This window comes from Typopeltis vanoorti, chromosome 12 (assembly GCF_054136105.1).
Source record: "Typopeltis vanoorti isolate ZY-2024b chromosome 12, IOZ_Tvanoo_1.0, whole genome shotgun sequence".
In the NCBI taxonomy this organism is placed as follows: domain Eukaryota; kingdom Metazoa; phylum Arthropoda; class Arachnida; order Uropygi; family Thelyphonidae; genus Typopeltis; species Typopeltis vanoorti.
The window spans coordinates 138,612,634-138,638,670 of NC_143560.1; the positions used below are offsets into that span (position 1 = coordinate 138,612,634).

The 26,037-nt window shown below is 37.5% G+C and overlaps 1 protein-coding gene across 1 annotated transcript in view; it reads right to left on the reverse strand.

Annotated features, from left to right (window-relative positions):
* Positions 1 to 485: 485 nt before the first annotated feature.
* LOC150101253 (uncharacterized) overlaps positions 486 to 26,037 on the reverse strand; it is a 52,267-nt gene continuing 26,715 nt past the window's right edge. The window contains exons 8-12 of the mRNA XM_090401560.1: positions 20,040 to 20,208; positions 14,908 to 15,032; positions 11,057 to 11,229; positions 6,488 to 6,629; positions 486 to 1,082 (exon numbers count right to left, since the gene is read on the reverse strand). Of these exons, the coding sequence (XP_090257686.1) occupies positions 1,001 to 1,082; positions 6,488 to 6,629; positions 11,057 to 11,229; positions 14,908 to 15,032; positions 20,040 to 20,208 (691 nt within the window). The 3' untranslated portion in view covers positions 486 to 1,000. The remainder of the gene's footprint in view (positions 1,083 to 6,487; positions 6,630 to 11,056; positions 11,230 to 14,907; positions 15,033 to 20,039; positions 20,209 to 26,037) is intronic.

Genomic DNA, 26,037 nt, shown 5'->3' on the forward strand with positions numbered 1-26,037 from the left:
AAACACACCTGTTGTATTGGAATAATGATGATTACTAATGTCTCCAATCACGAAAGATTGTAAATCAGTTATAGATCAGTACGATGGGGAGAGCTGACGAATTTTGTAAGCATATCTATGTTATTATTATTTATTTATTTTTATTTTATTTATTTATTTTTTTTTTTGCATTTCCCCCCCTATTTTACATAGTTTGGAAGCCTTGCTTTAAGGAGTAAATGGAACCTTTTTTCAAGCTTCTTCATGAGTACAATTAGTGGGAGAGGTAATCTTACGGCCGATAAGAATCGTCTCCAAAGTAAAGAAAGTCACAAACATCAATGACCACGGCTGAATCCGAAAGCCTGTTGGTAGGAGAGGAGATTTGTTAATTTACGATGAAATAGGTATCTAAAAAAACTTAATGAAAAGGGGAAAATATATTTAGGGATTCAAATGCAACACATTCTTACAGATTTCGTTGTTCCTCAATAGACAAAATAGAATAAAAATAAAGAGACTTTATGCGTACATTTCCTTAATCGATAAAGAGTTCTGTTGAAATATTTTCTTACATGCTTCGTTGAATAACATATTAAAACAATTTTCAGAATTGCATGAAGATTGGTTAATCGCTGATCGTTACAAAAATCCCTTGTAAATTTATATAATATTCTAGAATTTCTATAATTCTCTGCGATCTTGTATTCCTAAGGTTCTCTGCTGCTGTCTTTAAAAATGTACAAATCATTTCTGATCCCCAAACAATTCACACTACACTCTCTTCTTAAATGTCCTTCACAACTTAGATCTTAAAAGTTTTAAGTGTCGTAGAAAAAAAAACTTTTTTTTTTTCTACGACAGGTCAAACATACATTCATTTAAGTATCTAAATTTCAGCATCCCAAATTCTTGAACGTACAGGTATGCGCATATCATACCGGAAATGTAGTTGTTATTGGCAAATCTCATCCGGAAACTGGTTTCTCAATACGTACTTCAAAGCGTTGTGATGTTCCATTCATAGTTCAGTTTCATCTTCCGAACTGCTCGATGTTTCAACTTTATGAGGATCCTCGTAGATGTGGGGTACAGTTTCATCACTGGAAAATAAATAAATAAAAAGTCAAAATCGGTGAAAATTATTGAATCAATATATTTGTGTGTTTTCCGATTTGAGTGTTAAGACGAGTGGGCCCATCGAACGGGAACAGATTCTGATGCTTCAGTTTAATATCACATTAAGGCTATCTTCGTTTTAGTTTTGTAAATGCCACTTTGCCGTTAGATTCCTGTTTTATTTTTATTTTTATATTTATTTATTTATTAGGATGATAAACAACTCGCACAGATACATTTGATCGACTTTCATTTTTTCACGATCCTTTTGAAAAGAAGCGAATGAAATTATTGAAAGCGGAAATTTTGCAAACAGATTTGCATTTACAAAGGGTTGTGAAAAATCGATGTGTAATTTATGGCGATGGGAAAGAAGTGAGGAGCCTCCGTAACTCGGTACAGATGAAGATTTTAGTTGGAAAGATGTGAATATTCGAATTCACATAGCGGGTCTCAGAGGAAGTAGTAGTGTTTTTTTACCTGTTTATCATCTCGCAAAATACACATACCGACCACTAAATTAGAAACTTTTAAGAAATCAGTGGTTTCCGTATAGGTATGCGACTGCCAATGCCGATCATCTTGAATTCTGTGCGCATAGTTCGGTGAGATATGGATCGGGAACAGCTTTCATTAAATGTTTCTGTCCATTGATGCACACAGGAAGATCTGTTTGATTTACAAGCCTTCTCACACGACAGTGATCTCGTTCCTGACAGACTATCTTAGGACCACTGTTACGCCTCTTAGACCAGCAAAGCGAGTTATTTTTCCACTAATTAAACACCCGGGATAGCTCACCTTTTGAGAAATCAGTGAGCTTTGTCGTTTTCAAAATCGTGGTTCCAGCCAGACGGTCACCTATATAATAAGCCCTATCGCAACCACATATATCTTTAGGTAGTACAGATTTTTATCCACATTATGATCAGCACTATTGGCGATTACCGACTAGCAACACTCTTAAATAGTTGCCTTGAACAGGTGGTGACGTATGTGACAAAGTATTTTACATATACGCTATAAGTGACGTTTTCGTGCGTCTGCATAAAGGTATCTAATTAAGTGGCGTGGCGATATGTGTAGATAAACCGGCCAAAGGACACACGCAATTTACAGCCATAGCAAATAATGCAGGTTGGAGTAACCCCCCTGTCGAAAGCAGTGTTGGATTTCTAAGAAGGTTACTTGGCTGTAATAGACCATTGAGTTCACACGAAAAGAAAGATGGAATGGGAATAGGAGTAAAATATCTGCCATGCGTCATTGTTCAAACGTTCGTGCTGCTGAGAGATGCTCAGAATGAACGTGGAAAGCAACAACTACCTGCCGGAGTCACGGCAGTAAAAGTCAAATGTCACTAAAGCATTTGACAAAATTTAGCATTTATAATATTATTGACCCCCACTTTTATTCAACAGAATATTCCCTGCCAACTATGAAGCCTAATTAGGAAAGAAATATCAACAAGAATATGCCTGAAAGCTATCCATGAAGAAGAAGAAGAAGGAGAAGAAGATGAAGAAAGGCGTCCATTTTCTTCTTTACCACATGTATCTTTAGGTAGTACAGATTTTGATCCACTTTCGAATAGACAGTAACTGTTTCTGACGTTGCTAAAGGTCCCCAAAGAAATTCTGCCTACCTTGACGACAAACAAGAGGAGAATTGGGGTGTTGCTGCGTTCTCTGAGGAGATGTTACAAGCAGCTTCGTCCAACTGTTTCTATCAAACTAACCTGTAGTATGTTTAATGTCGCGTAACAATTTTGGCACAGTTAAAACAAAATGGATTATAACCTGTGAAAGAAGGAGAAGAAAGATTAATGCCATTCAATAGCTATCAGTCACATGCTCGGGTAAATCAACTGAGCACGGGAAATACAAAGATGTCTCATTGAAACTTCACATGTAAAAAGTGAGCCAGAAATCAAAAACCTGTTATAAAGTATAAGTGCTTCTTCGGCTGAAATTATTGTTTTAATCGGTGTGACTTTAAATTCCCCTTGAAATTGCGAGAAAAATTGCAACAGCAGCAGCATGACCACTAATTATATTTTTTTTAAAAAATGTTATTAAATTAACCGCTTTTAAATTGCAGCTATCATTGCTTATCTTCAGCACTCGTGCTTATTTTGTTTTCGATATAAGAAGTTTTATGACATTAACAATAACGCCAGGAAAGCTTTGCTAAAATGCCGTCACACTAAATTTTGAAGAGATAACAACATCGATAGATTTTCATTGTATTCTTCCCATTTCGAATCAACGATCTTTTGTAAGAGTGTATTTTGCAGTCACTAATTAAATTAGCAGCACAAGTAATTACATTGAAAAGAATAGGTTTGACAAGACGTATTGGTTTGAAAGGTAAATTTCAAAGCAGCACGTTTTCAAATACTAAGAAAGTTCTATACTGCGGATGTACAGGATACAAAACTTAACGGAACGCCACTGGATTTTCTGAAATATTTTACTTTCCCACCATGCAATGACCTTTCATTAATCTCCTGTCGCGATAACAGATGTCGTTTTTCTGGAGAGAATTCTCTGAATGTTACATAAATACAGTATGTGCTATGTTAACAGTTTTCCTCCACAAAATTGGTCTTGTCTTAAAAATGAAGCTGAAAGTCTTGATGTTATCCTAATTCTTTTCGGTGGTTCTGTGGTGAAGGGCTCAAACCGAGACTGTGTTGTGTTTAAGGTTGAATCTCGTTTAGAACACGAAGAACGTTTATGAGGAACTTTACTGACCGTGAGACATGCAGAAGTCTCACGCAGAAGTTTTCGTGCCACAAAACCTGGCCAGAAGAACACACTCAATATCAATATATAAATATCATTTTTTAAATCCAATTAATAACACCACAACCCGATCACGTGTACACTTCTCTTGGGGTACTATATGATGTATTACCATGTTCATTTTTTTTTTTTTCAAATAGTATCATAGCATACGCAAGAGAGAATTATGAAAAATATTTATATAACGTTAGGTGTTCATTTTTCAGGATCTTATAAGATATAGTAGACGAAGCATCTTCCACACTGTGGTAGACGGACGACATGGTGAAGTAAACATTTTCCTGGCAGCTGTCATACCAACTGATTTGTGAATTCGTGACTCCATACCACAACATTCCGAGGGTCAACTGTCCCATCATTGCCAACTCTGCACGGCAAGTCGAATCAGCACGATGTCGGTTGTTTCTCTCATACGAGCAGCTTGTATAAAATTAAAATCCGAAGCTGTCAAGTTCGGTCACAAACATCGATGCTGCGAACGCCCTCAATTCCTAATTGCTAGCATTCACACATGACTCTTGATGGACACTGGAAAAATGCACAATTCTCTCGATCAGTTTATACACTGGTGTAAAAAAGCTAAGAAGGAACTGCGTTTTACCTATATAATGAAAATTTTTTCATGACTGCAGTCAAATGTGGACATAAATTTATTGCCAGCATACCAATAAATTATATTTCACAAAAAACGTGTTATAACTGGCTTACAAATTAAATACGTTTTTGGCAAAAGTTACAAATTTCCTAAGTACATAGTTAAGGAATTAATGTGCAGTTTTTAAAGAAAACTGTGCGTAGAGACTCGTGATAGCATCCAACAGGATAAAAGGCAAAAATCTGCGCTAAGCAAACTGTATTTGAAGAAATCTCTTTTCATGAACGAATAACTGCACACTTGGTTGTCTTGTAATGTCGCAAAGACATCATTACACGATTTCAAGCAGGGAAGTATTATTGGAAAGCTTGAAAAAGCCCTCAGAATTACAGATGTTGCCAGAGAGTCTGGAATCTCACAATAGCGTTGTATCAGGCAGTGTTTCAAATCAATGGAATGTGTTCCAGACGAGGTCGTCCTCGCTCTACCACCGAGCATGGAGGTAGGTTTTTGGTTACGACAGAAAACGGAATGGACGCCACCACAGCAGATCAGCTTAGAAGTCGGCTCTATTCAAGTACAGATACGCCGATATCTCGATAATCCTTCGGAGCAACGATTTGTCCTTATTTGTTTCCTGGAAATGAATTTCTTGCAGCAGTATATCTCTCTTGCGTGCCAAACGTGATCTATTGGCCTGAGTTCTGGGGGTGTGAGCTGGCTACTCGATTAGATTAATATCCTTGGTCTCCAGCAGTATCTCAACCTCTCGTGTACGATATGGAGTGGCATTGTCATCCATAAAAATTAATTTTTCGCCTACAGCACCACCGAAGAATCGAACATAACGCTGAAGAACTTCGTTTAGGAGCAAAAGTCATAGAGCCTTTTTCCAGCACGTTTACCTCGGTGAATTTATTAAGCATAAGTCTCCCCCCTCCCCCATCGCCCCAGAACCGCCGTATCTATCCCTCTCAAGGACATTCTCGCGATGATAAGCAGTACCACTTTCATTAGCTACAATTTTTCAAGATATCAGCGTATCTGTACTTGAATAGAGCCGACTTCTAAGCTGATCTGCTGTGGTGGCGTCCATTCCGTTTTCTGTCGTAACCAAAAATCTATCTCCATGCTCGGTGGTAGAGCGAGGGCGACCTCTTAGCAAATGTCTGGAACACATTTCATTTGAAACGCTGCCTGATACAACGCTATTGTGAGATTCCAGACTCTCTGGCAACATCAGTAATTCTGAGGGCTTTTTCAAGTTTTCCAATAATTCTTCTCTGCTTGAAATCGTGTGATGATGTCTTTGCGACATTACAAGACAACGAAGTTTGCAGTTATTCGTTCACGAAAAGAGATTTCTTCAAATACAATTCACTTAGCGCAGACTTTTGCCTTTTATCCCGTTGAGTGCTATTTGTGCCAATTCGAAAATCTGAGTGCGTACCCGGTTTTAACTTCAAATCGTCAGTTATAGAAATTGCCACAAGCTGATTCATCTGAATCTGCAGTTGTAATCTTCAAAAACAGTGTTCGTCCTTAGATTTTGGACACCGGTGTATAAACTGCCTGACGATGTCTTCTGTTAGCTTCACGATCGCGCTTCCATGACAGTCACAGTTGGATTCGAACGGTCTAACTGTGCTGTATCATTCGCACAGACTGCTGAATAATAATAATTAATGCCATAAATAACTGATAATTTAGTTTATGTATGCTATTTATTCTGAATGAGACTTGACAAGGGAACAAAGCGCAGTAAATTACTTTTTTAATAGTTTATATTCATCATTAATATATTATAACGCTACTGGTATTTTGGAATTCATTGCATTACTTTGGCAAGAAGCGATTTTTCCCCCTCGCTCTAACCTGGATACTAACCGGTAATTGCTGGTTTATTCCAGCTTAACAGTGGATGATGCAATGAGATCCTTCAGAGCCCTCTTTAAATGCGACGAAAGGTAAATAGGAATAGACTTACTCGTCTTCGTGGATTCTGGGGATGGTTTCCCTCCAAATGCGACCATCAAGAAATGTTGAAAACCCGATATTGTTCATTTTTTGGATTTCCGTTGATTCTTCGAAAGATCGCCTTCCAGCAAATTTCCAGTTGCCTTGCAAATCTGAGTGAGAAAAATACGTAAAATGAAAAATCACACCCATGTGCGAGTTATTAATCATAGTAAAGGAACTTTTAGACAGTAATCACACTAACGGTAAGAAATTGTTTTATAAGAATGGGTTGGATGACGAGGAAAACGGAGAGAGAAAGAGAAAATATACTTGCACATGAGGTTTTCTTAAACGATAGAAATAGAAATATAAGCAGAGTGTTGAAATAAGAGACAAAAATGAATGCTGGATTGGTGGATTTATTTATTTTTATTTCCATTATTTTTCATTTATTTCATCTATTGGCAATTTATTTATTAAATTGCCAATAGACAGTGGTAGGCTGCTTTCTTTTCATATATGCGGTAGATTCGAAATGTGTCCTACACGTAGTTGATGTCGACCACGTCCTTGGGCCCGAAAGACCTACGTTGGTTTGAAACCGTATAGGAAGTGAAGAACATTTGTATGGATTTTTCGACTAAATATGAAGTAGTTGTCTCAAAAACTGGCTCTTCGAGGAAACTGAAATTTTACTTCCTTCACAACAAACCGGAGAGAGAATAAGTGCGTAGACAACTTTAACTGCTCTATCGTTAAACGTTACGTGTAAACACACACGCGCGCGCGCGCTCGTGTGTGTGTGTGTGTGTGTGTGTGTGTGTGTGTGTGTGTGTGTGTGTGTGTGTGTGTGTGTGTGTGTGTGTGTGTGTGTGTGTGTGTGTGTGTGTGTGTGTGTGTGTGTGTGTGTGTGAGAGAGAGAGAGAGAGAGAGAGAGAGAGAGAGAGAGAGAGAGAGAGAGAGAGAGAGAGACAATCAAGAAAGATTGTAAACCTTTCGGAGTGGTAAAACGCTAGCCAATCCGAAAACCATATTCTAGTGATCATCTATACTCCTTTACAAGATACTTCCATTACTCCAGTACACAGGGAGTGGTTTGGTCACACGCCGAACATGACTTGTCACAAAACCTTCTAACAACGTCCATGCCATAGTGCGAATCGAATACAACAGCCTGATGGTAGGAGACCAGCGCCTCTATCTGCTCAGCATTATAAATCATCTATAATGATCTAGAAAATGAAGATGCGAGAAATAATTCAGGAATGTGACGCTCCCAAATCAGTGCAAAGAGCTGCGGGAAGGGAACTGACAGAACTTGAAAGAGGCATTTGATACGATGATATATTGCAGGCATATCTATTCGCAAACTGTTGATTAATTAGGCCATCCCACGTCAAAAATCAGTGATACCATACTGAGAAGAAAGCGCAAGGAGGAAACTGCCACTGCTGATAGCAGTGGACGAACAAACTCACCGAAAGTGACATGTGCTGCTAAGAATAATATTTAAAAACCGCCATTCGTCAGCTGATATGTTGAATGAGGAGTTCCGGGCATTGACTAGACCAGACATCTGCAAAAATCATTTAAAACGGATGATAACATGAGCTTCCATGGTAGGACCACAGTATGCAAGCCTCACATTACCCGAACCAACACACAGCGTCTTCAGTGGTGAAAAGAGCGTGTACAGTATGAGCGTGGACGTGGAATCTTGGAAAGCTGTTACAGAGCGGCGCACTCTACACCATCTACTGAGCAGATGAACAGGTGTGGGTGTGCCGGATGCCACGTGAACGTCTCTCACTACAGTGCGTAACCTCAACTATGAAATTCGGAGGTGGTGGTGCGATGTATGTGCATGTCCAGTGCAATGCTTCCTACTTTGTGGCGTTTCAAGGGAATGGACCACTGTCAGAAAGACAATACACCGTGTCATAAGACTACTGCTGTAACTGCGTGGTGTGTATAGACATGAACATCCCAACATTTACTAGCTTCCACAGAGCCCAGATCTCAACCGAACATCGAATATCGACGCTCCAGTTCATCCCACAGATGTTCTGTAGAACATCTGTGGGATAAACTGGAGCGTCGGAAAAGGGACGTCAGGCCCACAAGAATCCAGGATCTCATTACATGTTTGCAGGAAAAAAAACGCTTAACATTCCCATGGATCTTGTGGAAAGTATGCGTCGTGGGATTGTTGCAGCCATTGCAACAAAAAGGCGTATATCTTATTAAGCTTGGCACCATGGCTGTTTGTTTCTCAGTGTGTTGTCCATTAATTTCTTTTCAAGCAGTATATATTTGAAATTTTGCTTGTTTATGAAAACTTCGTTAAATGACAAACTGTGGGATATCATTATCAGCAAACGTATGTTGGGATTAACAATCAATGAAGTACATTGATATACAGAAGAGAAAACATTGACATTACAAAGCCACCATTCATCTTTATCGTTTATCCCGTGGCGTCTGCACTAATGATATTGGGATAAAATAGGAGCGTATTATTGGTCACCTTCAAATGATGAAACTTATTCATCTCTGCTACAAGTAAAATCTCACAATTCGAAACTTTATCTTCACTTGTTTCGCAACGAATAATCATGAATTATCAAATACCGTAAATCGCTCTTGTGAAATGGACACAAGTGAAAGGTATATTACGATTACATACTTGCCTCACTCCGTTGCACTGCAGGTAGCAAAGTTAAGTATGATAGAAGTCCCCTAATTTCTTAAACTAGTGTTTCCAAACTTTTCTCTATCAGCAATGGGTAACTGTGTTCACGGTATTACTCATTGGTGATTGTTACTCATTATTTATTTATTAATATTCATTGCTACCTGCAATTAATAATAAATTTGATAATTACTCTTTTAGGATTAAGTAAACACTTTAATGTTAGTGAATATGGAATGAAATGACTTCTATGAATGGATTCCCAAAAACAATTGCTCAACGTCAAATTCCTAGTACTGCTGGATTTTAGGAAATGCATACGAAGGCGTCACCCAAAGAACAGCAGCAATATAGAGGTGAATTAGACAAAACTTTTCTTCTTCATTTCCTCTCGACACCACCCATTCACGGTTCGAGTCCCAATTGTGAGGTTGAGTCGAACTGCAAATGGAGAGTGTGTACTCGATGCAAGTTTTTAACCGATTTTGAAGGTAGTGAAAGAATTTCTGATGTAAACGCTGATGATTAGCGACCATGGAATTTGTATGCACACGTTCGCTGCAGAATTGTAATATCTGTGTGAAAAGGAGTGGAGAGAATCAGTGAAAGATGGGTCATCAACCGAATCAACCGAATGGATCTTCTTCACTAGATCAAGGATTTTAGGGAGCTGACGGAAACATCCTGAATGAGGGATTAGATGAAGATCACGAACTATTCAAAAATCGTGCCTAGAACGAAAGACAAGTTACTTTCTTGAATGGCGAGGAGCCCATACATCGGAAATGTAAAAGCTAAGAAAAATTACAGAATGAAGTTTATCCCATGGCTCGTGCTGTCCAGAAATTTGGGGATATCCTTGTTAAAAGTGAAGAGTTTATGAATAGCTTTGAAAGAAATCGCATTTGCATTAATAAGAATATTAGATCCTTCTAAAATCGCTTAAGAAGAGATGTTTACCATTGTGGAAGGAGAGAGAGAGAGAGAGAGAGAGAGAGAGATCACCTGGAAGTTTTGTTCTAAAGAGCCCTTTATGTCGAATCAATAAAATAATTTTCTAACAACTTTTATCAACACTGACTTTCGCCATCGTGGTAGCAAGTGCATTTCTGCCAGTCTACGTAACGTGGGAAGAGGAGAGACTATGACAGACAACTGCTGCCATATCGTGATCCTAATTATCACCAATATTCATTATACTTAATATATATCGTGTGAATTCTGCTCCATTTTTTTAAGTTGTGGGATTGAAAACCTGAAATTCAGCTGAAAAAGAAAATACTTATTAGAACCACGTGTATGGAACCAAATGACTTTTTCTATTGGAATCTGCCTATTGGAATGCCTAGCAGGAAATCATACCAGGTTTATGATGCTAGGCATTCAAATAGTCAGAAAAGTCATTTGGTTCCATCCACGTGGTTCTAATAAGTATTTTCTTTTCAGCTGGATGTCGGGTTTTCCACCACATAACTCAGAAAATAGACACTTAAACCATACAAGTAATTTAATATTCTTGTAAGAATAAAATATTTTCGAAACAACTCTCAAGTCATGTCACATCATGTCACTGACTACTTTCTTGCATTGTTTTATTGACAAGTTAAAAAATATGCTTTATCACTATGCCTTCTTTCGAATCTTTTTTTTTTTATTTGGGTGACTTTTTAATAACAAACCTTACAAGAATGCCACTCGAATTTCGGTAGTAACATCGTATAGCAATTTTCTGTCTGTTGCTAGCAATTAATCTCTACAGCGGCACTAAATTCTGCAGCTGCATTAAAACAATATTAATTGTGGACTAAAATGAAAGAAAATGTGTCATTGTTGTCATTGTTTTCACACACACACGCACGGAAGAAAGAAAGAAGAAAATAGAGATGTTTCCGATTCATTCCTTACCCCAACATTTATGCGACGGTCCTGGTTCTGCCCAGCTGTTTCCGAACACGGGAGTTTCCGAGTATGGATTTTCGCTCGACCACTGTCTGCTCGTCATATGTGGAACATCGTATTCATGCCGAGTAAGAGGGGCTGAGGAGGAGGAACGATGTCTGCTGTGATTCTTGATTTTCCTGTAAGAATTCAAGAAATTTTAAAACAAATTTCACATTTATTTTAAAATTTATCTTAAATTTAAAATTTAGATAAATTTTAAAAGAACGTAGAAAAGAAAAACATACTCTGATTATTGATACCATTCTTAGACAGCTGCCACTCTAGTTCTTTCCTTGCTGTAATATGCTGATGTAATAGCTCCCATTGCATAATGATGATAATAATGAAATGCTTTTTTTTTATTTATTTTATGCTACTCAAAGGTACGGCGTTTAGAAATGGAAGCAAAATATCCATTCCTTAAAAGTTTACATTCACTCCATATTCAGCAGTCAGTTTATAGTGTTGAAAAGCTATGCCAAAAAGCGAAATGTATTGTTCCTACACAAAACAGCTTAGTAGGGTCACTTAATCCAGTTATTTACAATGAAATCACTGAATGTCTGGAAGTGTTTTCAGCAATAGAAAACTGGGAAGAATTAGCTGCTTCTCGATGATGAAGTTCGAAACTGTTTGTTATAGTATGATTTTACAGGGCTGAATTGAGCACATTCTCTTGAAGCTGTTTCTCAGTGGCTGCAGCTTTTCAAAAACTAAGCACACGTGGGAGTGCACACGCATTGTCACCCATGTAATGATGCAATAAAAGCATCCGGACATCAATAGTTAAATAAATGCTTTGATGTCATACATGCAACTACCGCGTCATCCTTGTGTCGTATACACAGAAAGATACTCTACCAAAAGTTATATTCTGTGAATCAGCCAAACAGCACAGTTGCTAGATGGCAAAGAATTTATCTCTACCCAAATTCTCATATGCTCTATAGAACATTGTGATACACCGTTGAGGTTTCTAGGATGGCGTCTTTTTTTTGCACATCATTCTCCCGACTGTGTATTTCCAAAACTCTTCCTATTGGATTTTTTTTTTAATGTGATTACAACCCATGGCATGTAGGGAACCTATCTTACACTACTCTTCAGGGGTTTAAAGAGTTAGATCAGAACTCTTGTTCTAAAGATCCAAACCTGTAATTAACATTTCTTCCCAAGCCACTTCAGAGCTCTGATAAGTACGTTGGTGGTTTCGCGACTGAGAAAACACACAGAAAAGAAATTCGAACCCTTGGGCTGGAGATCGAAAACGCTCTGCCACTCTGAAAGACAAGCCATCTTATTGCCATAGGAAGCGAAGCAATTCGTGTGTAAGTAGACCCCGCATGGAACACGTTTAATTGTTCAATGTGGATAAAATAAAGTGAAGTGAGTCTCAAGTAGATGCATCGGGTCTTATAAGGAAATGATTTACTAAAAATAATTAAGGCGCCAAATTCTTTTATTCGAAATGCCTTTCTATTGAAATACATTTGTATCCAGTGATGAGAGAAAAATTTGAATTGACAAACGGGATTTTAGCGTTAGAAGAATTCCCTGCATCCTTAAATGCACAAAACACTGAAATTTCTCAAATCAGAGAAACTGCCTAGAATATTTCTAGGTCGACTTTCTGATTAGAGACAGAGAGAGAGAGAGACGGGGTACGTTTTTCACATTTTCTCCGCCTCCAATCCAAACTGGAATCCACGTATTGAATTTAATCTGTTTCCGAACCACTATCGAACCACTAAATCTCGATCTCGGGATTTAGTGACAGTGTTAAAACTATAGTTCGAAAAGTTTAATAATTTAGTATCCCAGAGTGACCAGGGGTTAGTTAATCTGATTCCCCTTCTCTGGAATCAAAACGTGGTACTTTTTTTAAGCCAGAGGTTTCTGCTTAGAGAGTCCCAGAGCAAGTTAGAAAACTTAATAAATAATAATATGCTGCAAGCAAGAAAAAAAACTGTACATGGCAAAATGATTTTAAGGAATGACGATGGTAAGGAGGTCACTGAACCAGTCGATATAGTGGAGTTACTGAGCGCTCATTTTGCAAAAGTATATCATCCAGGTGGTGACATTGATAAAATGAAGGAGCCATTAGTTTATACGGGAATTGTGATGAATGAAGTGGAGGTGAATAGTCTATTACAGAACCTTAATGTGAATACATCTGTGGGATTGGATGGTATACCGGCACGGGTCTTGCGTGAAGCGGCTAAGGAATTATCAGTGCCCTTGACCATAGTCTCGGGTCTGGTTTAGTCCCGAAGGCGTGGAAAGAGGGGAAAATAGTTTCACTGCATAAAGAAGGATCCAAGACTATGGTTGCAAATTACCGACCGATCAGAATATCAGGAGTTGTTGTCAAGGTCTTGGAGAAAGTAGTCAAGAGAAAAATTCAGGAATTGATTGATGAAAATGAGATACTGTACAGGGGACAGCATGGCTTTGTAAAGGGTAGATCATGCCTGAGTAACTTGCTCAAGTTTTATAACAAGGTGACAGCTGAACTGGATAGGGGAAATGGGTTTACACTGATACTGCTGGACCTGGAAAAGGCGTTTGACAGGATACCACATGGAATTTTAATACGTGAACTACAACATATGGGAATGGATATAGGGTTGGTGAGATGGATAGGTGGGTGGTTGATGGAGAGATATCAAAGAGTGGTTTATTCAGGAGTGGAGTCCAAAAGACGGCCTGTGACTAGTGGGGGCCGCAGGGTTCTGTTCTTGGACCACTGCTGTTTAATCTGTTCATTAACGATATAGGGAAGGATCTAAGTGGAACAGTTCATTTGTTCGCTGATGATGCAAAGTTGGGGAGGGCGATAGTGAATGCAGAAGATGTCAAAATCTTGCAGGATGACTTAGATAGATTGGAGTTCTGGGCTAAGGAGAATGGATGTCAATTTAATGTGACAAAATGTAAGGTTATGCATTTTGGGGTGAAAAGATTAGCAGCAGTATACCACATGGGTAGAACTGTACTCCAAGAGATTGATGAGGCCAGGGACTTGGGAGTGTTGGTGGATAGGGAGATGAAGTTTATGGAGCACATTGCGAAAGTAGCTAAATCACCTCATCAACTCACTTGGTTGTTGAAAAATACCTTAACGAGCAGAGACAAGCAAGTTATTGTACCTCTGTACTGAGCCTTGATAAGACCGCATCTTGACTACTGTGCGCAGATTTGGTCACCGCGGTTCCTTCTTGATGGGGAGGAGGTGAAGAGGATCCAGAGGCGAGTGACTAAGATGATAGCAGGTCTATGGAATGAACCATATGAGAACAGGTTGAAGATTTGTGGGTTGCAGAAACTGGTTGATAGGCGGAAAAGGGGAGATATGATTGAGACATTCAAATTGCTAAAAGGATTCTATAAGATTAATTCAGAGGATATTTTTGAGATCAGGACTGGTGGTGGGAGAACTAGGGGACACCTATGGAAGCTGGGCAAGCGTGTGGTTAGCAGTGGTGTTAGAGCTGGGTTCTTTACTTTTAGAGTGGTAAATGAGTGAAATAAGCTGCCAGAGTCTGTTGTGTGTGCTATGACAGTGAGTGAGTTCAAGGCAAGATATGATAGATACTGTGAGAATGTCGTATAGTTGTGTGGACATGATGTTTAGGGCCTCCCTCGACGAGTCTAAGGACTCCCTGGAGTAGCCCGAAAAAAAAAATAATAATAATAGAAATAATAATAATTCGTAAGGCACAGAAAGATGGTGAAATTAGTTATCATATAAAATGCGAGTTCCCATAAGAGGTACTAATTCTAACTGAATTTAACTCTTGGCAAAATCTTACCGGTTCCAGTACGCTTGATGCTGCCAACGCCAAACGATCAGAGTGGCGATCACCAATAAAGGCAGAAAAAAGTAAAATGCTATGTGATCTTTGTAGCCATAATTGGGATCGCATAATCTTGCATTCTAAAAGAAAAGAAAAGAAAAGTAATTCGGATTTTAAAAAAAAAGAATGTTCTTTTTTTTAAAATTTTTTTTTAAAAGAACATTCTTTTAAAAAAAAAGAATGTTCTTTTTTTGCTACGATTAAGATAAATGAAACTACAAATGTGTTAAACCACTGTTTAGTGCATGCGCATTCCTCTTTAAATTATAACAACTTTAGTTTTCTAATTGAACTACTGTATTTCTTTTAATTTATGAGGTACTTTAATCTTTCGATTAAAAACACTGATACTTTTTTGCGATAAATAAACTGACTGCATTTCCAACAGTGGAGAACACTTAGGACTTGAGACTCCATTTCAAAGGAGTTCCCAGTTTCATTTTGAAGCACGTTGAAAAAATTATATTTTAGAATTACTCCTTTCCATCGAAAAAAGAGGTTGCACGAAGCCGCTTTTGTATAAGAGTTTGCAGTTAAAATCTATTCTGACCAGAATTATTATTATCACAATTAGATCGAAGCGTTAACGGGCAACGATATTTAAAAAAGCGGCATTTATAGTCAATGTTGTCATAGTATGCAATACTACAATGGAGTGAGCCAGGTTGAAAACATCGCGTTTTGCTTCCTAGTCATACTTGATTTACTTGTTTATTTTTTTTTCTTTCACGCTGACATTCACTTTCTACTGAATTCACTTCTTACAGCATTCGCATGGCCAAAATTCAGCAGAAATGCCATCGGTCATCATTGCTCCATCGTATTTTGGACCTTTAAAGATACGCTCAATGACTGGACATCATTTCCTTTATACTTCAACTCTCAACTAAACTTTTTTGTTTCTTCTGTAATTCCTCCTGTCGCTGTCTTTCAGACTTTCTTCCTCGTTCATTTCCTTTACTTTTCGGAAGAGCCTTCGCGCTTGTGTATTTCCTGAAGGGTGCAATCTGCAAATGCTCAAGCATCCACAGAACTAATGAAATATAAGAAAGCCTTCTCTTGTGAGAAATTACCTTTAAAAAATAGTATATTTACATTAGAAGAAATTCTTCGTAGATGAGAAAGTCATGAAGGGGATTCTACGTTCGTTTTGCGAATGCACCTATCAGATTTGATTGATCTGTCCTTACGACGTTACTTCTGGCAGGATGCATTTCCTTCAAATTCACTATTTGGAATCGTAACAAAAATTTCATTTGTTGACCATCTTTCATGCTTTGTTTAATTCGAGCCAAAGGTTTTGATGAAGTCATTAATAACGAACCAGAAAAGTGGAGGACGTGGTCTTTATCAAGTGGGACAAAACGAACAGTAGAATAAAAACAAGCGTTGATTGATTACATCAAGGGAAGCACACCAAAGATGCTAATTGAAGCTTACAAAGAAAAAAGTACCGACTACACAGTAGATTCATAAAAGCAGTACTAGGGGAAAGAAATGGCAAAAAAATCAGAATTGAAAAAAAAAAAAAACCTCTATATTGCTTGTGAAGGAAATATCGATTGCAAAATCTCCTGGGATCACATAGTTGAAAAAGTTATTTGAAGTGAGGATGAAAAATGCCAAGATATTATGGGACTTTAAAATTTAAAATTCAGTCAGATAGACTGAATCTTGAACATACGAGAATATGTCAGATATCACTGTAGTCGAACAATAACATGTATGGTATATTGATGAGGCAACAACAGGGGATAGTAGAGTAGAAGAAAACATGCATGCAAAAGTATAGGGATCTGGAAATTGAAAATCAACGACTTTGGAGCAAGAAAGAAAAACACAGTTCCAATCGTCATAGAAGCGCTAGGAGCATTTCATAAATGTTCTTGGTATTGCTAGGAGCAATACCAAGAACATTTATGAAACATCTGGAAAAGTTGGATCTCCCAGACATAACACCATCTCCACTCCAGAAAACGGCACTTTTAGGGACTTCTCACATTTTACGACGATATCAGTCGTTTCTTATTATTGGCTTTTTTTTTTTGTATGACGCTAGAATGTTTGTGGTTATATCTTTCTGTGCACATATAACTTATTCGACAAACAATAAATTACTTTTATTGTTTATGAAAGTGAAAAACTTATATATATATTAACTCTGTGGTTCCATGAAATTTAGTATTCTGTATCTACTATAATTTATCTAGTCCCTTCCAAATTTTATTCGGGCCATTTTAAGAACAAAATGAAACTGCTATTCATACATTCTACAACAACTTGATTATGAAAGACACCATTCTATGATTGCCTTTGATATCTTTTTCGCTTTATTTATTATTCCAAATGCAAGTAGCGGTGCATCCATGTCCACAGACGACAAATAATTCTACATCTTTAAGCAATTTATCTTCAATCTTCATAGTTTTAATACACATTCAGGCACAATACTGTCGATTAAAGTGCCACGGAGATGGCGGTAATCCATAAATATATTCAAGTATATTAAATAATTTTCAAAACAATTGACATTTTCTTTATAATTCAGTTGAACTGACGGGCAAACCTTTTATAAGAGCTTCATCCGATATCAAGATACGACTTCCTCCAGTGACAGAAGTAGTAGTCCGACCGTGTTATATTCCGACTACAGGAAAAATCATTTCGTGCTGTAAGTTCAAGAATGAAACTCCCTTGTTTGGACAGTATTCGGGAGGGACAGTCTTCGTTTTGATATATTTTGTACTGAATTTTTATCCCTTTATGAGAGAAATTATTTTAAGTTTTGAATTCAGTAAAAAAAAAAAGAGGTATTTTCATTCTATAACTTAGGAGTTTCATCTGATTCTATAACTATGCTGTGAAGTTTCCGTATACTACTGTACACAGGAATCTGTGCAATGAATATAATCCTCGTGCAGATTCGAACGTATCCAGTGTACTGAATTATGAAAAGATACGAGTGGGTTGTATGCTGAAGTAGTTTACATAGTAATACAAACCAGATTGGTAAATTTCAAGTCAAGGGGAAATGGTAGCGATATCATAAAGTATAAAAAGGACATGGTCGTCAGTTTCTTCCATCTCAGATACTGCTCGCTGTATCAGCTTCTCACAGTCCGTAATAGTTAAGCTGTACACAAATGGGCGTCTCTCACCGATAAAACCCTAAACGCAGCAAGGAAAATCGACAAGAAAGTTTGCCCTTTGACATCACATTAAAACAGGAGAAACACAGGAACTAGATCACAGATGAATATGATGCAATTTTAATGTATTGTTGGAATTCTGCTATGGAGGTGTCAACGACCCATTGGTTGAACATTAGAAGAGTGGAAAAAGGTGCTGGACTCAGAGGTCCAGCTGCAGATGAGAGGTATGCCCATTAGCAAACACAATTGCTTCCGTCTTGCAGGAAGGTGATGGTATTATGGTGTGGAATATGGTTCGCTGGTCATAATTAAGTGTCCTATTAATAATCAGCATGTGAACCAATTTAACCGGATCTCAACCAAACCGCGCCCTTTTGGCTATTCGAGAACGTACTGAGAGGCGTATAGACTTCGCACCCTCTTCCATTCAGGGACAGAGATGCCCTGCAAACATCATGGCCACATTTCTACACCCACGTGGATTTGGACATCTAGGAATCCATGCCCCCGAGTTCCACTGCGTGAAAATCGGTCCAACACGATATGAGTCACACGGTGTAAATCGGTGTTATATGAGCGTATGTCTTGTTAATACATGTTTTAGAACGAAGACGCTCATACTTAGACGGTGTTGTATCGGTAATACACTTTCTGAACAAAAATATCTGACTTCTGCTCATTTTCAACTACATATTAGCGTGCATATCTGGTGCAAATTATATCCCGTGGAAATAATTTGCACCAGATTCTGTTACGTTGCTGCGTCACTTCCATTCTTCCAGAGACGAGGTCTCTGTCCAGGCCACATAGCCCAATGAAGTTCTTCACAATACACAATTCCTGCACATACATTTCTTGCACGTACTTCGCTTTGTAGATGGGTTTGTTGTGTTGATACAGGAAAGGGGACATCACCGAACTGTTGCTATAGAGTTGGAAATAAAGAATTGTCTAGAATATCATTATAGGCCGTAGGGTTAAGATTCCCGAACCATCAAAAAGAGCTACAGATCAACTGGTACAACACCTTCGGTAAATAGCGTTTTCCTAGCAATCGCCAAACTCAGACTCGACCCTCAGACTTCCACATGGTATGTACATCATAGCCATATTATATACATCATACACCATAAACAACATGCATCATAACCAAGTATATCCAGACTTCATTACTCCAAAAGTGCGTTTCAGCTGCTTCAGAATGATATGCCTGTGAGTGTTAAATCACTCCGCCTGACTCTCAGCGTTAGCTTACCTAATGTGAGCAGTTGCGTTGCTATGGAAAGTGCAGTCGGTCACTGTACACCAAACGGGTTCACCGAACCCATGTTCTTCGGCTCCAGACAAATATTTATGGTGCTGGAGTTCGGAACTCAGTAGCGAGAGTTTCAACTAAGGACAAGCGTTTTTAGCTCGTCACGCGCTTCAGCACTCGGAGGTCTCGCACTGTGGTTTTGTGTGGCGTACCAGATCGCGGTTGTGCAGTTGTTGCACCTCGATGTTTCCATTTCACAATAAAATCGCTTACAGATAATCAGGGCAGCTGTAGCAGCGCAGAAATTCCCAGAACTGAGTTGCTACAAAAATGGCATAACCGTGATATTGCGTCGAAAGCTATTGAGCTCTTCTGCACGGCAAATTTTACTGTTAATATTCGTCTGTGAAGATTTGAAGACTGTGCTTCTTTTTATACACGTATAAGCCATGGTTATGATGTGTATATGGCCATATCTACCAATATGAAACTGTGTCCGATATTTTCGATCAGATAGTGTATTTACGTTACTGGTTTTATATTTAGAATTGTCTTTTGTTATCAGTATAAAATAAGAAGAATGCGTCCTATTCCTTTAGCAGTTGTGAGCTAAAATGCCTCCCGATTTAAGAAGATGTTCATAAAACTAAACATGTATGTGCAGTTCTACTTCTACTTACTGTGGAATTAAGTTGGATATTTTGACTCAACATGTCTTCTAACTGATATTTTCGAAAAAGAGCTTTCTGTGCATCCAAAGGATTTTTGATTGTCACCATGGTATAAATTCCCTTGGTGGAATTTCCAGGATAAAGAGGATCTGCACTTAACATGAGCACGTCTGTTTCACTAAAAAAACAAACAAACAAAACCTTTTGCACTACGGAGTTATAAAAAGTTTTTAAGACTAGTTTAAAATTATTTTTTTAATTAAAGAAATTAATTATCATACAATAATTCAGAGGAAACAGACTGAATTTCTCACGTCTCCCTGACTGACGTACTTCGCGATATGGCTCTGAAAGTGACGTTGCGATTACATCAGAGAAAAGTGATCACAGTCTTCAAAGTGATCAAAGAAAAGTGATCAAAATAACAGATCAAAGTCTGTTATTTTCGCAAGTAATGACGTTTGGTCACCATAGAAGTGAGGAGTGAACTGGTGGATTGAACATATTCCGGTAGTTTGGTTTTGTAAAATAATCCAAATTTTTTGTTCACTTGAAATCCCTTTTCTGCTTTGGTTATTGAAATGGTAAAACATTTTGAAAAGCTTTCATCACTGCTTGGCCATATAAATGTGGATGCTAATTTCACCCACGATAGATTATAAGCCAATATATTAACACTTTGGATGGACGATACGTTAGATCATCCTCTCTCTCTCTCTCTCTCTCTCTCTCCTGATCTTGTTCAGATCAAACATCGGATGATCTGCATCGCTCGGTGCACTCAGGCGATGAAAATCACTATCTGAACATTCATACCATAGCGAGATTCTCTCATTCAGTTGTCTGGAGAAGGAAATGCTATTTGCTCGTTCTATCCTGCTGGCTTATGTGATGCATTGCAATCCCAGTTCTTCTTTCATCTGAAAAAGTCCTCACAGAATCCAGATTTTTCAGATCTCGTAATTCCGTTCATGATTATTTAATTCGTTTGGAAACTTTTCTCTATTCCTGTTCCATTCTCCGGATCTCAATTATGAGGTCGAGTGACATCTGAATTACCATAATTGTGATATACTTACTGATGCCATGAAGGATGTTTATAAAACTGTTGGTTTCTTGTTTCGATTCCTTATTCTGTTTACATCAGCATGGAAAACAGAAAATAACACGACAGCTTTGGATCAAGAGCTGAAGATGACAGCTTAAAAAGCTGTGATCTTCATGCTGCTGCATGAAGATGCATTTCATGATGCATTTCAATTAGGAAATTAAAGAAAATTCGCTCAAGTTAAAGAGGAAGAAAATCATTAAAGCAAAGAAATACTGCAAGAAGATCAGGCGCATACTTCTCGAAACAAGTTTCACGTAGTGGTTCTCACACTCTTAAAATAACCTTCATAGATGAAAGGTATAATATCCTTTTCAAACATCAACACTTTTTTCTCTATATCATACAGGAATATTGGAAGTTTCTTTTTTTTCACTTAGTTAGACTATAGATTATATATTTAGTTTAATCCTTTATCCAAGTGTAAGCAAACAAGGTTTGCGCCTGAAGTATCTTCAGGACTGGGGCAACTTGTGGCAAAGGTGGACTCAGTTCTCATCACTTTCCTTAGTATCCCATAATGCAAAGCACATCTCCTTGCGGACATGTATAATGCTATGCATTATGGGAAGGGTCACTACCATATGGAAATATGGCTTCTGCATTGCTTCAGCCTTGGTATCACCTCTGGGTCTGGCTCCCACTAAAGAGACCTCAATAAAGGTCGAAACCGATCTGGGTTGTGACCCTTTCCACAATTCATAGCATTATGCATGTCCGCAACGAGATGTGCTTTGCGTTATGGGATACTAAGGAAAGTGATGAGAACTGAGTCCACCTTTGCCACGAGTTGCCTCAGTCCTGAAGTTACTTCAGGCGAAAACCTTGTTTGCTTACACTTGGATAAAGGATTAAACTAAATATATAATCTATATAGCAGAATAGCTCTGGTGGTTGAATTTCGATGAAATCTGGTGTCTACAATCTTACAGCATTTTTATTTATTTTTTTACTTCCTTTTCTTTCTTTACTAATTTTCGTTTGCCATTTAAAATTACCACAACCGAAGGATTGCAATCTTTGCAGTATTTTGGTTCCGGTAGAGTAATTTGATGGAGGGTCTTGCCTTCTCACGTTCATACCGAAAATACAAACCACGGAGGATCTCTTCTTCGAAGTCTGCTAACTCGTTTCAGCGATTGGGCTTGTAGCCTCTATGAGACATTCAGCATTGGTGATAGGTTATTGATGGCTGCCTCTTTCACCAACGTCCCAGTTTTCAGCAGAATGGCCTTCTTTCTTTTAATCTCAGAAGAGATGAAAATATTTTAATGTAAAATTCTGCTGCCATATGCGGAATAGGAAATCAAGACAAGAGGATCACTTGTTCGTGTTTGTTTCTCATTTTGCATATATTCATCATAGGTAGTTTTTTTTTTGGCTGCGAGACGAAAATCCTGCACGCTCAAATGAGACCGATAAAAGCCCAATGAAAATATTTTGCGTCCTTGAAGAAATTCGAACTCGCATCTTTTCAGAAAAAGGGCATCTTCGTAACCAACTAAATTACGGGCGCTCTATTTAAACTTGAGCTTCTTTTTTCCCAATAATTAATAAATTGTTAATAAATATGTATTGTTTAAAATAAAACCTTCGGAAGACAAGTTATAATTATAATCACGAATTGGGAGATTTTCTCCACAAAATAATTAAATACAAAATATTGGAAAGGTCTATGAATTTTGATAAAATATTCAATTCTATCTTCATACTGCATGTGCAGGTCGGAAGCCCCATGGGGACTCATGGGGCTTGCGACTTGCAGGCACAGACATGGCTAACCCGGGGTCCCAGAGCTAAGTATGATCTATTTCAAAGCTTTTGGTCATACTTTTCTCTAACTCTTCCACTTCCTGCTTCTACCCTCATACTAACATTCTTCCTAATGAGGATTCTTTACTTAAAACTTTCTGTCTGTCTCTTTTCTTGCTTACTAACCTCAGGAGGTGGTCCTCCATTCTTCCTGAAGCTATTAGAGTACTCGAGGGCTAGGGGTGTTTCCTCCTCTTTCAACTAACCACTAATAGTTATAGCAGTGGGCAGCAACGCTACTTGTATTAACCTCCGTAGCATACATGTTACAATACTGTGATGTGGAAGGCAAGGGGAAACCTCAATATTATAATGGTCTACATGCCAACATCACAACATAGCGACGAAGAACCACATTACATTCCCAAGTAAAAGCAGCAATGGAAGTTATGAAATCAAGATTGGCGATGGAGCCTTCACTGAAGGAGTCGTGCCGGAAGGAGAAGTAACCGGGCTTCTCAGGTCGGCAGCCAACGAAATCCTGGTACTTATTCAAAATGAAGACAAGAAATAAGCTGAATATTGGAACAAGGAATGCAAGAACACCGCTAGAACCAGGTAAAATAGAAAATGTGAAAAAAGAAATGGAAAGACTTGAAATAGACATTCAGGGCATTAATGAGACGAGATGGGAGGGACAGGGTGATTTCTGGAGTGGAGAATTTCGAATAATATATTCAGGACAAAAGAAGGGCGAGTCAGGTGTTGCAATAATGCTTCATAAAAAAGTTGGAAAGTTAATCACTACAATAATTAACTATGGTGACAGAATCATGGCGATAAGCATTCAAAATGAACCAGTAAACCTCAATATTATAATGGTCTACATGTCAACATCACAACATAGCGATGAATAAATAGAAGAAATTTATGAACAAATAGAAGAAATCTGGAGCAGCTTTAAAGACAGAGACAATACAATAATAATGGGAGATTGGAATGCTATAGTGGGAGAAGAGAGCAATGATAATATTTCAGGAAGATTTGGTCTTGGACGTAGGAATGAAAGAGAAAGCAATTAATAGAATTTTGTACACAGAAACAGTTAGTTATAGCAAATACACTATTTCAAGCTCCAAAAAGAAGAAGATACACCTGGAAAGCACCTGGGGATTCAAATAGATATCAGATAGATTATATATTGATCAAGAAAAGATACAGAAACCAAATAAAAAATTGCAAAAGCTATCCAGGTGCCGACATTAGTAGTGACCATAACCTTGTCTTAATGAAAACAGAACTGAAACATAGGAAACAAATCCAAAGATACAAACCAATAAGATGGAACCTTGAAAATTTAAAGAGTAAAGAAGTAAAGAGAGGATACCAAGAGGCAACTGATCATAACATTCCAGAAAACATAAATAGTCAGAATAATATTGAAAACCAATGGAATATGATTAAAGAGTTAATTACAAATTCATCAAATCAATTATTGAAAAATGCAGAAAAAGAAAAAAGAAAATATTGGATAACAGATGAAATACTTGGCCTTATGGATGAAAGAAGAAAATATAAAAATGCCGTTAAAGAAGAAGATGTGGCCAAATACAAATATCTTAAAAATCAAATTATTAGAAAATGTAGACAAGCCAAAAAAGAATACCTGGAAGAACAGTGTAATAACATAGATGAATTATTTAAAAAAGAAAACATAGAGAAAGCCTATAAAGAAATTAACAAACTGACGTTCAAATTTAATAAGAACGGCAAAAACAATGCCATCAAAGATGAAAATAGAAAATTACTAATAGAATCTGAGGATATATTAATGGAATGGAAGAATTATCTTGAAAATCTCTATAATGGCGACGAACTTGATGTTGATATCAGCATAGAGAATCAACATGAAGATAATCTAGGACCCCCCAATAATGCGAGAAGAATTTGATAAAGCACTGTCCGAAGTGAGTAATGGAAAAAGTCCAGGTGTAGACAATATTCCTATAGAACTGCTACAAAATCTAGGTGATGAGACCAAAACCTTGCTCTATCAATTAATAGCCCAAATCTATGATAGAGGAGAAATACCAAAGGAGTTTATGAAATCAACCTTAATACCAATACCAAAAAAGAATAATGCAAACAAATGCAGCCAATTTAGAACAATAGCTTTAATCCCACATGTTAGCAAAATTCTGCTAAAAATTATTCAAAATAGAATTTATTCAAAAATAGATTGTCTATTGGATGAAGACCAATTTGGATTCAGAAAGAATAAAGGAACAAGAGAGGCAATACTCTGTTTAAGAACAATAATAGAGAGAAGATTAGACCTTAGTCAAAATACTTGCATTTGCTTCCTTGATTTAGAGAAAGCGTTTGATAAAGTAAACCAGAAAATACTCCTAAATTGTCTAACTAATATCGGCATAGATTTGAGGGATAGGAAAATAATTTATCAAATTTACAAAAATCAAAATGGACGGATTAAAATCAACGATAAGGAGAAAATAATAAATATCAGGAGTGGAGTAAGACAAGGATGTATGCTTTCACCACTTTTATTTAATTTATATAATGAAAAGGCCATTCAGGAAACTAAAGATAAAATAAATAGTGGCATAAAGATAAATGGTGAGCAAGTCATGTGTATAAGATTTGCTGATGACATAGCCCTTGTAGCAGAAATCAGAAGAACGTTAAAAACAATGCTAGAATTATTAAATAATAACCTTGAAAAATATAAAATGAAAATCAACACAGATAAGACTAAAATCATTGTTACAGGCAAATTCCCTATCAATACAGAGGATATAGACATCAGCGGGGAACAAATAAAACAAGTGAAAAGCTTTAAATATTTAGGAAGCCTAATAACAGAAGATGGCAGAACAAGAGAAGACATAAGATCAAGAATAAACAATACAAAAGCCAAATTCTCTAAGATGAAAAGCATTTTAACAGAAACCTCAACCTACAATTTAAAAAAAAATAGTAAAGACATTGATATGGAGCATTGCACTGTATGGATGTGAAACCTGGATTCTAGGCAGAGAAGATGTAAAAAGATTGGAGGCTTTTGAAATGTGGTGCTGGCGTCGCGTGAAGAAAATAAAATAAAAAAAATCAAACCAACAAGTCCTT